Below are 13,986 nucleotides of genomic sequence, written 5' to 3'. Positions count from 1 at the left end.
TGAAGAGGAGTCTGTCCCTTTACGTCTACAAATTCGCAATGACGTCATACCAGGTAACATTACTAACCAAATATGTTTTTAACAAATTATACTAAACTCAAATTGAACGCTGTCATTCAGTTCATATTCATTTATAGTAATGTTTATATATTCAGATTTAAACATTCCGATTGACGATGAGGAATCTATCCCTTTACGCAGTCCAATGCCAAACTCGTGCATACCAGGTACTCTTACGACCTGTATCTTTTCGTAACGAACGCTACCATAGTCAAATTTAACACTTGCACATTTCATTAGTTAATTAAATTTTTTTCGTTCGTATACAGATTTAAACATAACAATTGACGATGAAACGCATAACTTCGATACCGGAACATCCTCTGTTCATGCAAATGGTATTTTTGTTCGTATACATATCTAAACATAGCGATGCATGTACACTTTCTTTGGAAGAATATTTAAACAATAATTTGTTTGCAGAAGAGTATTATGATTTCGGTGATGCAAGCAATAGTTGTGTCCATTGTGGGGCGTTGTTTTGGGTCGAGGAAAGGAAGAAAAACTATTCCTCTAAAGGTCCACCGATGTTTCCATTATGCTGCAACAATGGCAAGATTAAGTTACAGGAGAATGCGTTGCCACCTAAAGGTATATTTGACATATTTTTTGGCAATGATGAATTATCAAAAAAATTCATCCAGGACATCAGAACATACAACGCCATGTTTTGCTTCACATCAATGGGCGGAAAGATAGACAAGAGCTTGAACAAGGGCGGAGCACCACCTGTGTTCAGGTTAAGTGGTCAAAACTATCACTTAATGGGCAGTCTCATACCAGAAGACGGAAAAGAACCACATTTTGCTCAGTTGTACATATACGATACGGCAAATGAAAAGAACAACCGTATAAAGGCTGTGAGGTAAGCATAGAACTTTTTTTCCAATTAAAATGTGATATTTTATCTATCAGCTTAGCAATGCATTGATGCGTGATTGTAGGGGTAGAGTTGATCAAGATGACATTCACGTAGAAATAGTGAATGTCATTCAGAATGAGTTGGATCAAAATAATGTTTTGGTTCAGTCTTTTCGGATGGCTAGATCTGAGCTTGAAAGTAACCCATGCGCTGAAGTCAAAATAAAGTTATTAGGGAAACGCACTAAAGATGCAAGGACATACAACCTGCCTCAAGTGTCTGAAGTAGCAGCGTTAATAGTTGGAGATCTGGATACTAGTATTGGTGAGCGTGATATTGTTGTTCAAGCTAAAGGTGGACAATTGTAAAGAATTAGTGAATTAAATCCTTCATACCTCCCACTGCAATACCCCCTGTTGTTTCCATATGGTGAAGATGGATATCGGGAAGACATTGCATTCTCTAACGTACATAGCAGTCGTTCAGCCGGTGGTCGACATAGGATTAGTCCCAGGGAGTATTTCTGCTATCGGTTACAGACAAGAGATTCTATTACCAGTACGTTGCTATTTGCAAAGCGCCTGTTACAACAGTTTGTGGTAGATGCATACACGATGGTGGAGTCTGGAAGACTCATTTATATCAGGACACATAAAAAAAGCTTAAGATGTGAATCATACAGTGGATTGACTGATGTTTTAACCAGGGGTGAAGTAAACCCTGCAGCACAAGGTCGAAGAATAATACTACCCTCAAGTTTCACAGGTGGTGCTCGGTACATGATACAAAACTACCAAGATGCCATGGCAATATGTAGATGGATTGGTTATCCGGATCTATTTATAACATTTACATGCAACCCAAAGTGGCCTGAGGTACAACGTTTTCTAAAAGATCGCAGGTTGAAAGCCGAAGACCGACCTGACATAATCTGTCGTTTGTTCAAGATGAAGTTGGATTCTTTGATTGCTGATTGTCGAAAGAATAAACTTTTTGGCTCTGTGGCTGGAGGTAATATTTTAGTTTAAGTTCACATTCATGTGTTTACAATTAAGAAAAATTACCATACGTTTTTTTTTTTTTTTTTTTTTTTCTGTTACAGTTATATATACAATTGAGTTCCAAAAGCGGGGTCTCCCTCATGCTCATATATTGCTTTTTTTGGGAAAGAATCAAGACGTTAGTAATGTTGTTACGCTAGATAAGATAATTTCTGCAGAGATACCAGATGAAAAGACAGATGTGCAATATTACAAAGCGGTGGAGGAATTTATGATGCATGGGCCATGTGGAAAAGCAATGACAAATTCTCCATGTATGGTAAATGCACGATGCTCGAAACATTTTCCTAAGAGATTTGTTGAGAGTTCTACATTTGATGCTGATGGGTACCCGGTATATAGAAGGAGAGACAACGGCAATATAGTTACAAAGAACGGGATCGCATTGGACAACAGGTATGTTGTACCACACAACAGACATTTATTGCTTAAGTATAAGGCTCACATAAATGTGGAGTGGTGCAACCAGTCACGCTCAATCAAGTACCTGTTCAAGTACGTTAACAAGGGTCATGACAGAGTAACTGCAGAATTCTACAACACAACCGGTGATGAAGAAAAGGGGAAAGCAATAGATGAGATCAATATGTACTACGATTGTAGGTACATATCACCATGTGAAGCAGTTTGGCGTTTGTTTGGTTTTGATATACAGCTTAGGGCGCCTTCAGTTGAAAGGTTAAGCTTTCACCTTCCAAATCAATAGAGCGTGATATTTTCAGATGACGATCCTGTCGAGAACATTGTAAATAGACCAACAATAGCACAAAGCATGTTCTTAGAATGGTTTGAAGCGAATAAAACTTTCCCAAATGCAAGAGAGCTAACTTATGTTGAAATGCCCACAAAATTCGTTTGGAAGAAAGACGTCCGAAAATGGCAACCAAGGAAAAAAGGTTTCTCAATTGGTCGGATATTTTATGTTCCCCCAGCTACTGGCGAAATATTTTATTTGAGGTGTCTATTGAATAAAATATGTGGGCCTACAAGTTTTGAAGATATCAGGACTGTAAATGGTGTCATGTATGACTCATTTCGAGACGCGTGTTATGCAAGAGGTTTAGTTGATGACGATAACGAATATGTTGATGCAGTTGAAGAAGCCAATCATTGGGCGTCAGCAGATCAACTGAGGAAACTATTTGTTACATTGCTAATGAGCAGTTGCATGGGTAAACCTGAGACCGTTTGGTATGCTGTGTGGCCACATTTGTCAGATGATGCACAATTCAATATCCGGAAACAATTGCACAATAGAGGTACTCATACATTCCACAACTACTTTTCGTTATATTGATATCACCATATAAAGTTAAAATTAAATCTAGGGATGTTAAATATTAAACTCTATATAACATTATGCAGATTTTGTGTTGAGCGATTCGCATAAAATGAACTTTGCTTTAGTGGAGATTGAAAAACTATTATCTATTCATGGAAAGAGTTTGAAGGACTATCCTGAAATGCCTGCTGCAAGCTGTACCGCATTACATATTATATCGAACAGGTTTATACAGGAGGAATTAACATACGACTGTTTGGAACAAGAGAAAGAGAACCTGGAGTTGGTAAGTCAATTAACTGATGAGCAAAAGGTCATATACAATGAGGTGTTAACCGATATTGATGGCCAGTTAGGAGGTTTATTCTTCGTTTAAGGTTATGGAGGTACTGGAAAGACTTTTTTGTGGCGTGCATTGTCTTTCGCACTAAGGTCTAAAAGAGAGATAGTGTTAAATGTTGCATCCAGTGGTATAGCGTCGCTTTTATTACCAGGAGGCAGAACTGCACATTCTCGATTTGCCATACCGATTTCTATTAATGAAGATTCAACCTGCAATATAAGTCACGGCAGTCAGCTGGCCGAGCTTATTGTGCAAAGCAAGTTGATCATATGGGATGAAGCTCCAATGATGCACAAATTTTGTTTTGAAGCCCTAGATCGAACTATGAGAGATTTGATGCATTTCCAAAATCCAAGGAGTTATGACATGACATTTGGTGGTAAAACAGTGGTGCTAGGTGGAGATTTCAGACAAATTTTACCAGTCATTCCGAAGGGTACTAGACAGGATATTGTCCGTGCTAGCATTAGCTCCTCATATCTATGGAAATCCTGCAAAGTATTGCGACTGACTAAGAATCTACGACTAAGAAGTGTACAGTCAGAAATCGAGTGTCGAGAGATCAACGACTTTGCAAAATGGATAGCTAATATAGGTGATGGAACGGTCGGTATTCATTTTGATGGTGGGTCAGATATTACAATTCCTGAACGTTTATTGCTCGAGTGTGAGGATGACCCTATTGCCACAATTGTTGATAGCACCTTCCCGAATTTTAGACAAGGGATGGTTGATCTGTCATACCTCAATGATAGTGCAATTTTGGCTCCAACATTGGATGTCGTAGATAGCATTAACGAATACATGAATGACCATAATCCGGCTGAGGGAAAGACATATTTGAGTTGTGATTCCGTTTGTAAATCAGATTCAAATGTTGATATGTTAGCAGATTTGCACACTCCAGAATTCTTGAATGGCCTTAGATGTTCTGGAGTACCAAATCATGCTTTGAGATTGAAAGTTGGGTCACCTGTTATGCTTTTGAGAAATATTGATCACACACTAGGATTATGCAACGGTACAAGGTTGATTGTTACTAGGTTAGCTGATCACGTGTTGGAAGGCAAGATCATGTGCGGTACAAATGCTGGAACAAGAGTATTAATTCCTAGAATGTCACTGACACCGTCAGATCCGAGATTGCCTTTCAAATTTCAACGGAAACAATTCCTGTTGATGCTATCTTATGCCATGACAATTAATAAAAGTCAAGGACAAACACTTTCTAGAGTGGGATTGATGTTGAAAAAACCTGTCTTTAACCATGGACAATTGTATGTAGCGGTTTCAAGAGTCAGTAGCCCAAGGGGTTTGAAAATTTTAATTTGTGATGAAAATGTACAATGTCTTAATACGACTAAAAACGTTGTGTACAATGAAGTATTCAACAATGTATAATATAATACGCAATGTTTTATTCCTATTTTTCGTTCGGTTAGTAATTGTAGTTTTTTTTTATTATTATTTTATACGACTTTTCTATATAATATATACGTACCTTTGCATCACAGTGGGTTCAACAAATACAGTGTAAAAGAATTAAATAATGTACAATACAAATTAAAAATTCATTATTTCAAATATAATAAGTACTAAAAATCTATATCTTTTCATATAAGTAGATTATACTTAATATAATACACAGTATATATATAGCCGTGCATCGCACGGGTGCAACTACTAGTTTATAGTAATATATAAATGGATGAAGAACGCACTCACGCACATTAATCAAATGCACGGAAAAATGATGCTTTCAATGATCGTTTATTATTAGTCGAGATTCTAGTATCATTAGAAAGTTAACTTAGAAAAATACCAACTTCCAAGAAGAAAGGTAAAATTGCACTAATGTGCACGAGTACCGAAATTCCTTCCCAAAATTGCATCGGCACTTGCTTGCCAATGCACCCTACTCTATACAATATTTAAGCATATTTTGAGAAAATGATACTAAATTACAAACATGATAATATTGCATATTTGGTCAGTAGACAAACTAATATGGCTAGCACTTTGCTCCTTAATTAGGAGAACCTGGTATGAACGAGGTCTGAGTGGGTACGAGCTTAAAAGGTACATCCTACCCCGTTAAGACGGTTCAGAACACCTCATGAATTGACAAAAAATAATTAGAGAATATTGCATTAATAAACAAAGCCTCATGGGATTGATTGAAAATACATGTGACTCAAATTACAAATCCCATTAACATCGTGGGTAATAGTACACATAATAATTTAAATAGAGGACGAAGTCACATTATTTGAGGTTTCTTCTTGCTCTTCTTGAAATTCTTTGAAGCAGCTTTCAATACCTTTGCCCATCCCTGCACGTCAAAAGTCAAAACCATACACACATATTTATCACATTTAAATATAAATCCAATTCTTTTAACCAATTAAATAATTACCCAAAAATCAGCATAAAGAGTAGTAAATAGAACCCTATGTAAAAAATTTTAAAAATTTAATTTTGAGTTAATTACTGAAATGATCCATTGATCATATAGAGTTACCAATTTAGTCATTGATTTTTTTTTAAAAAAATCTAATTAAGTCATCAATTTTAAAAATTTTAACCAATTTAGTTATTTGTTTGTTTATCTGTGAACGTCTGTTTAATTCAAAGATATGACTGGAATTTCACATTGCTTCCTAGGCTATCGGGACCAAATTAATACTTTCATTATAATTAAAGGAACATTGGCTATAGCAAAATTATCAATTTAGATTTATGACACTAACCGAACAGATGACTAAATTGGTTAAAATTTTTAAAGATGAAAACTTAATTAAGCAACAAAAACAATCAATGAATAATTTTGCTATAGTCTATACCACTTTAATAATTAACTGTTTAATTTTTTTAGAAAAAAAAATAATTAACCAAAAAAAAAAAAGGAATTGCAGCAGTTACCTTTCGTGGAGTATTTGTGAGCTTAGAAGAAGAAGGGATCGGAGAGAAATCAAAATCCCTCTTCTTCCTCTTCTTCAACTGTTGATAACGGACATTGCAGGACACGGCATCTAGAAACTTCCTCTTGAATTTGGCCGTCACTTCCTTGAAATTGGTCCTGGTTTCCGCGTACGTCAGCTTTCTCCGGAGGCCGGAGCCGAGATTGCCGCGGCCGGAGACGGGGATCAGGGGGCGGGCCACCATGGGGGACCAGATTGCGCTCTGAGAGTAGTCGAAGTCGAAGGCGGAGTTGTCCGGAAACTTGCAGAGTAGATCTCTCGACATGGTGGTCTCCAAGTACTCTACCACCATCACCAGGGGTGCGCCACCGCCGCTGTGACAGTCCGCCGCCGCCATCAGAGGGAGATCTGTTGAGTTCGCGGAGTGGAGTCGAGAGTGTAGAGAGAGTTGGAAATCAGCAAATACAGACTCGGAGAAGCAAAATCTAAGCATATATATATATATATATATATATATATATATATATATACAATTATACATACACGGAAAGTATCCGTTGCGGAAAGAGGGGCCCACCATTCCCCAAACTGCCAAAGTTGTTATTTCTTTAATTGATCGAGAGCACAACATTCATCCAAATTTTTTTTTTTTTTTTTTTTTGAAAGTCATCCAAATTTTATTTGGTTATGTAATTCTCGCATATAAAAAATCATAAGGTGGCACGAGTTTAGCTCGCTGATTGAGTAAGTAGTATCTAAGGTAGGAGACTAATGTTCAAAATTTAATAGCAGTGGCAGGGCTAGTCTAAATATGGTAAATTATTGTGTGGACCATGGTCCACGTAATGTTGTATGGACTATAAAAAAGTATATTTTTAATGTACTAAAAGTACATTATTTGTGTACTGAATATACATTATATAAAATAATGTATATTTAGCATTCACATAATGTACTTTTCCTAAAAATAAAGTACATTTTAATATATTAAAAGTACATTATTGGTGTACTAAATGTACATTATTTTATAGTATACAAAATATGATCCACACAAGCTGTGTGGGCCATGGTCCACACAATAATAATTGTCCAAACATTTATTAGGCCTGTGGTGAAATTTAAAAAAAGGCCCCTATATGAAAAATTAAAATTAAAATTTAATAATACTAAAAAAATGATAATATCAAATAACAAGAAATAAGATTAGAAAATTTTCAACAATTTTTTAAATACAAAAATAATCATGAAAAAAAATTTCTACGTACTTTACTCGATGCAAAATCATCGATAATTGCATCAAGATTAATATTCTCTAGCATATCTTTCTCAATACACAAAATCGCCAAATCATTCAATCTTTCTTGTGACATTGAAGATCTTAAGTAGGTTTTCAATAACTTCAATTTTGAAAAACTTCTCTCCGTTGATGCTACAGTCATGACTATTGTTAATAATATTGGGAAAATGACACTTTTTCCCCCTGTGTTGTTTACATATAACATATTTTCCCCCTGTGTTGTTTATGTAACCACTTTATTCCCCTTAATTGTTTTTGAAGTGGCTATTTTTCCCCTCTCCGTTAAATAAGTGTTAGGGCTGTTAAATATGAGGGTAAAAATGACATTTCACTTATTATTATTATTATTATTATTATTATTATTATTATTATTATTATTATTATTATTATTATTATTATTATTATTATTATTATTTGCTTAAATCATATTTTGTTTTTTTTTATGATAGTTATCTTATTTATAATTTATTAATTAATTTAACTCTTTTTTAGTTACTTCGTTAATTTTTTAAATTGTTAAATTAATTTTTTTTGTGTTTAATAATATTTTTAATAAATTAAAAATAAAAAAAGTTAAATTATACGGAGTATTAATTTAAAGAAATGTTAACATATTTTATTATATTTGAATAAAATAATAATAATAATAATAATAATAATAATAATAATAATAATAATAATAATAATAATAATAATAATAATAATAATAATAAGAAGAAGTGAAATGCCAATTTTACCCTCATATTTAACAGCCCTAACACTTATTTAACGGAGAGGGGGGAAAATAGCCACTTCAAAAACAATTGAGGGGGATAAAGTGGTTACATAAACAACACAGGGGAAAAATATGCTATATGTAAATAACACAGGGGAAAAAAGTGTCATTTTCCCAATAATATTTGATAAGCAATAGAAACCATTGGGTAGCAATCCGTAACTTTGACAAACTCAAGAATCTCAATCGCTGACATAAATGTGTCTAGCAAAGTCATCTATAACACTTTTAATTCAGAGAAAAGATTATCAGAATCAACATCAAACATATCATTATGAGAAAAATTAATTGCAACATTCTCTTAGTTTATTTTTGAGTTAATTCCAACAATGGTTCTCTGACTGTTGTAATTTTCCAAAATTGATCCTCGTCTTTTAATTTGGACGAAATAGACCCTTGACTATTGGTGAGCTGTCGTAGGCTTCCAAATTAAAACCTTACAAACGTAGTAGCGGGAGTAAGGATCGATCCCACGAGGAGTAACTAGTTTAACTTTTGTGCTCAAATTAAAGGTAGGGGGGGTTTGGAATATATCGAGAATAAAGATAAAATAAAAGAGAATTTAAATAAACAAGAAATTTAATTGAACGAATAAAGCAATGAAAATAATATATCGAAAACACTTATAATAGGAGACCTTGGTTAGTAAAGATCCACCACCGGAATTCAACACTGATCATTGATTAATAAAGTAATTAATATGCAATTGAATATTTGTCGTGAAATTATTTCATTTCTGTTTTCCCTTAGTTGTAGATAAATAAAGCACAAGCGGTTTAATTACCCCTAACTACTAAATAATCTAAGACAAGCGCTATAGATTTAATTTAATAGCAGCAATAGGAACTAGGAAAACTGACAAACTAAATAACACAAGCACAAGCGGTTGCATTTAATTTAGGAAAATATTCTACCCGAGACCAATTATCACTAAGCCGTCAATAATTAACCTCAGTTGCTACTGAATATTAGAATAATTTGTAGCACAACATTATCTAATATAGCAAATAATTATATCAAATAAATAACTAGTAGGCCTCCCTAGCAATTAAATGATACAACTATTCAAATAATTTAGAAGAATATTTAATACTCAAAATGCATAAAAACATATATATAATAAAATTAAATAAATAACCTTACAACGTTATGAACTCCGGGGCTTCAATTCACTAAACCAACTTGAAATTAGCCACAAATAGACATTGATAACAACTTCAACGAATACTATAGAGGAGGAAAGAATGAACATTTTACAATAGAAAACCTTAACTATTTATATATTTTCCCAATCATTTTCTACCACTCATTTTTCCTATTATTTTTCCTTATGCCTGAGTCTTCCACAATTCGAGCCATGTTATTATGATGCATGCCTGTACAAAAAAGAAAAAAGCAATTGCAAAGTTTAGATTTATAATATATATATATATATATATATATATATATATATATATATATATATATATATATATATATAAGTAATTATAATGTAGTACGCATTATATGTATACTATAATGCATTCTATATTATATATATTATATTATATATTATATATATATATAGTATTAAGTACGTAGTATGTACTCTTATAAATTATATATTATATATATTATATATAGTATAAGAATAGATTATACTATGTATATAAAAAGAACTAATTATTAGATAATATTAAATAATTAATATAAAAATATTATAAAGATGTAACTAAAATATGCCCATCAAATTCCCCCACACTAAAACGTTTGCTTGTCCCCAAGCAAAAAATATTATTTGCGAAGTAAATAGAAATGAAATTCCCAAAACTCATAACATATCATGAACAACAATCTGAAGCACCCTGCAATTAATAAGTTAGCACCCTGTTTGAAAATGGAGAAAACTAAATAAGTAAGCCCTCACAGGAATATCACTCATCACTCAAGTGTTTGATGTGTATAAATTTCACTCAAGTTCATTCCTATAAAATTGATCTACCATAGGCTTGCATATCTTCTCAATCACCACTACAAGAGTCATGCATGACACAAATCATAAGGACTTTTCACAGGTTGTAATGGGGCTAGGGTTAAGGTAGGGAATTAGCTTAAACAAAAGCTTCAAACTAGAGGAACAAATAAATACAAGTAATCCAACACCCTCAATTTCCAATCAAAAAACACATCCCATTGAGGTACAGAATGCTTCCTCAGTATTACCAGAATTTCCCCTTACTTCATTTATTTAGAAGTAACTTCAACTCAAAATCAATTGCTGATTCTTTTTCATTTTCTCATAAATTTTCAGCAATATTCTTCTTTTTCAAACGTATATTCTCCATTTTTCCATTTCATTTTTTTCAATTTTTCATGTTTTTTTTTTTTTTTTTTTTTTTTTTTTGAATCGTGAACTGCTTCCTCTTTTCTTTTTTCATAGAAGACCAACGACATATTGGCAACGAAGATACAACTCACCTCACTCTCAATCATATTAATAAGAGTAAGTGATCTCCCCCACACTTATCCTTCCCAACCTCACGTAGATTACAAAAATAATCCAAAATTTGCTCCACTAGTTATTCAGCTGGGTGAATGCATTATTTTAGATATAAAAGGCTTGTAATGTGGTTCAAAATAAAGAAAAGAATGGTCATAAAGCTCAACGTGGTTAACAAAGGGAAATAAATCATAGGACAAGCCGGTTATTTGGCTAGTGAGGCTCAAAATCAAATAATGGCCTTAATCACACTTGAATCATGCATGGTCTAATTAGCTTTAAAAGAGAATCAAGGCAAGTTCTAGAGAAACAAAATTATGGAAGAAATCACACAATAGAAAATAGGACCGAAGTGTCAGTCAATGGCTCAAAACACTCACAGGTTTATTGCTTACTTAATCTAGCCACTACACATCGAACAGGAAATGCTAACAAACTAATCACAACTTGCTAAACTATTTATTCAATCATGTTATGAATTTCAAGAAAGGAAATTTTTTTTTTCAAAATAATACTTTTTTTTTTTTTTTACATAAAATAGTAGTAAAATATTTTTGAAAATTCTGAAATAAGAAAATAAATAATAAAACTTTTTTTTATTTACATAAGCAAATAAATAATAAGACTAAATCCCCTCCCCCACACTTATTATCAACATTGTCCCCAATGTTGAATAAAAATTACAGAAAAAGGGTTATTGAATGAGAATATGGAATAAAAGAAAAAAGAAAAAAAAATGGAACAAACACACCTTAGGTTGCCTCCCAAGCAGCACCTTTGTTTATCGTCGTTGGCTCGACTTATGACATTTCTTTAAATTTTCATCGTCTTTTTGAGTACCTTCGATGATTATGAGTATTCAAAGAAATAGTCCCGTCATGCAGACTAGTACTCAAAGATGATTTATTGTTTTTTTCTTCTTTATTTTCATTATAAGCAATTTCATCAAATTTAGCAAACATCAAAGATTCAACAAAAATTGCAAAATTATCATCACTAGGAGATTTCATGGTATCATAAATATTAAAAGTCACAAGTTTACCATTAGACTCCATAGTAAGCATACCACTATGAATATCAATTTTTGTTTTTGCAGTTTTTAAGAATGGCCTTCCTAACAAAATATGATTATTATTTTCCATATCAAGCACATAAAAATCAGCAGGAAAAACCAAGTTATTAACGTCAACAATCAAATCCTCAATCACACCCCTAGGATATGTAGTAGATCCATCAGCCAATTGAATTATTATACTAGATTTATTCAGGGGTCCAAGATTTAAAGAAGTATAAACAGAATATGGCATGACATTAATAGAAGCTCCTAAATCTAACATAGCATTTTCAAATTTCACCCCACTTATCATGCATGGAATAGTAAACATACCGGGGTCTTTGCACTTTTCAAGAAGATTGCTTTGACTAGCCATAGAGACATTCTCTTGCACTTTCACTTCCTCAATTCTTTCATCATTTCGTTTTTTTTTCATAGTGCGTACCTCTTTTAGAAAATTTGCATAGCGAGGTACTTTTTTCATAGAATCTAAAAATGGTTTATTAGCCTCACATTCACGAAAGGTCTCATACAGATCATTATTTGAGTTTCCTCTTATTGGTACTAAAAGAGCTTGAGGAAATGGGGGTACTGGTTCATAATCAGGAAAAGAGGAAAGCTCACCTTGGGACTTCTCTTTATTGTTGGCAATGATTCCTGCACTTATTTCCTTGTTTAAATCAATATTCTTTTCCAGCGACATACTTTCAACACTAATTGCACTTACATTCTCTTTTGGATTAACCACCGTTTGAGAGGGTAGTTTGGCGGAACTCTGTGCTTCCAACCGACTTACCGTAGTTGCTAGTTGACCCATCTGTCTTTCCAAATTTTGAATAATAGCCTTTGTTTCTTGTTGGAATATTTGTGTTTCTTGTTGAAACTGCAGAGTGTTAGTAGCAAGAGATTTAACAATATCTTCTAGATGCATACCTGAGCTAGAGCTTTGGACCGGCTGTTGTCTTGCAGGAAATGGTTGTCTATACTGCTAAAATTGGAACGATTCTGAACAAACTGGTTCCCTTGTGAGTTCCCATAGCTAAGGTTTGGGTGATCCCTCCATCCAGGATTATATGTATTGGAAAACGGATCATACTTACCTTGAGGTTGTCCAGGAAAACCTCCAGCCATGTTGACTTGTTCAATAGGTTCTTCTTGAAGAGTTGGGCAGGCATCAGTTTGGTGCCCAACTACCGAGCAAATTCCACATGCTCTCACGGTTTGCATATTGCCTACTGCTAATTGACGAACAAGAGTAGCTAAACCAGAAATTTGTTGTTCAAGAGCAGAAATATTTACCTCATTCACTTGCTTAGACGGTTGGGCAAGTCTATTGCCGAACTGTTGAGAATTTGCAGCCATGTTTGCAATTAAATTTCTTGCAGCGTCTGGTGTTTTGTCAACTAAAGCACCACCACTTGCAGCATCAATCATGCTTCTATCCATCGGAAAAAGTCCTTCATAAAAGTATTGAATGAGTAATTGATCACTGATTTGATGGTGTGGGCAGCTTGCACATAGTTTCTTGAAACGCTCCCAATATTCATATAGGGACTCTCCATTGTTTTGCCTTATACCACAGATTTCTTTCCTAATGTTGGCCGCCCTTGAAGCTGGGAAATATTTTTCAAGGAATGATGTCTTTAAGTTATTCCATGTGGTGATGCTCCCAGAAGGTAGATAGTATAGCCAATCCTTCGCTGAATCTTTCAACGAAAAGGGAAAGGCTCTCAACTTAATTTGTTCTTCAGTAACCCCTGTGGGTTTCATACTCGAACACACCACATGGAATTCCTTTAAGTGTTTGTGCGGATCTTCACCTGCAAGTCCATGAAAAGAAGGCAAAAGATGA

General features: G+C 33.8%; 2 protein-coding genes across 2 annotated transcripts; one reads left to right on the top strand and one right to left on the bottom strand.

Moving 5' to 3' along the window:
- Positions 1–2,821: 2,821 nt before the first annotated feature.
- LOC109157323 lies at positions 2,822–4,926 on the top strand. Its single transcript, XM_019305222.1, has 4 exons — positions 2,822–3,242; positions 3,349–3,624; positions 3,760–4,709; positions 4,894–4,926. The coding sequence occupies exons 1-4, from the start codon at positions 2,822–2,824 to the stop codon at positions 4,924–4,926; spliced, it is 1,680 nt and encodes a 559-aa protein (XP_019160767.1).
- Positions 4,927–5,729: 803 nt separating this feature from the next.
- LOC109157294 lies at positions 5,730–7,022 on the bottom strand. The gene is made up of 2 exons (XM_019305193.1): positions 6,531–7,022; positions 5,730–5,940 (listed from the first exon to the last, which is right to left on the bottom strand). Exons 1-2 carry the CDS (start codon positions 7,020–7,022, stop codon positions 5,869–5,871), a joined length of 564 nt encoding a protein of 187 aa, XP_019160738.1. The 3' UTR covers positions 5,730–5,868.
- Between the last annotated feature and the right edge of the window lie 6,964 nt (positions 7,023–13,986).

The sequence above is a fragment of the Ipomoea nil genome, unplaced genomic scaffold (genome assembly GCF_001879475.1).
Source record: "Ipomoea nil cultivar Tokyo-kokei standard unplaced genomic scaffold, Asagao_1.1 scaffold2779, whole genome shotgun sequence".
NCBI classification, from domain to species: Eukaryota; Viridiplantae; Streptophyta; class Magnoliopsida; order Solanales; family Convolvulaceae; genus Ipomoea; species Ipomoea nil.
Note: the sequence above shows the minus strand (reverse complement) of the source record. Positions and strands in the feature narration are given on the sequence as shown.

Bases quoted from the DNA above. Each gene is read 5' to 3' on its own strand.
- LOC109157323 (XM_019305222.1), top strand. From the start codon at position 2,822: ATGCCCACAAAATTCGTTTGGAAGAAAGACGTCCGAAAATGGCAACCA. The intron at 3,625-3,759 runs GTTTATTCTTCG...TTTTATTACCAG, and splicing joins TATTGATGGCCAGTTAGGAG to GAGGCAGAACTGCACATTCT. The intron at 4,710-4,893 runs GTATTAATTCCT...AATTGTATGTAG, and splicing joins GTACAAATGCTGGAACAAGA to CGGTTTCAAGAGTCAGTAGC.
- LOC109157294 (XM_019305193.1), bottom strand. From the start codon at position 7,022: ATGCTTAGATTTTGCTTCTCCGAGTCTGTATTTGCTGATTTCCAACTC. The intron at 5,941-6,530 runs GTAACTGCTGCA...TTTGACGTGCAG, and splicing joins TCACAAATACTCCACGAAAG to GGATGGGCAAAGGTATTGAA.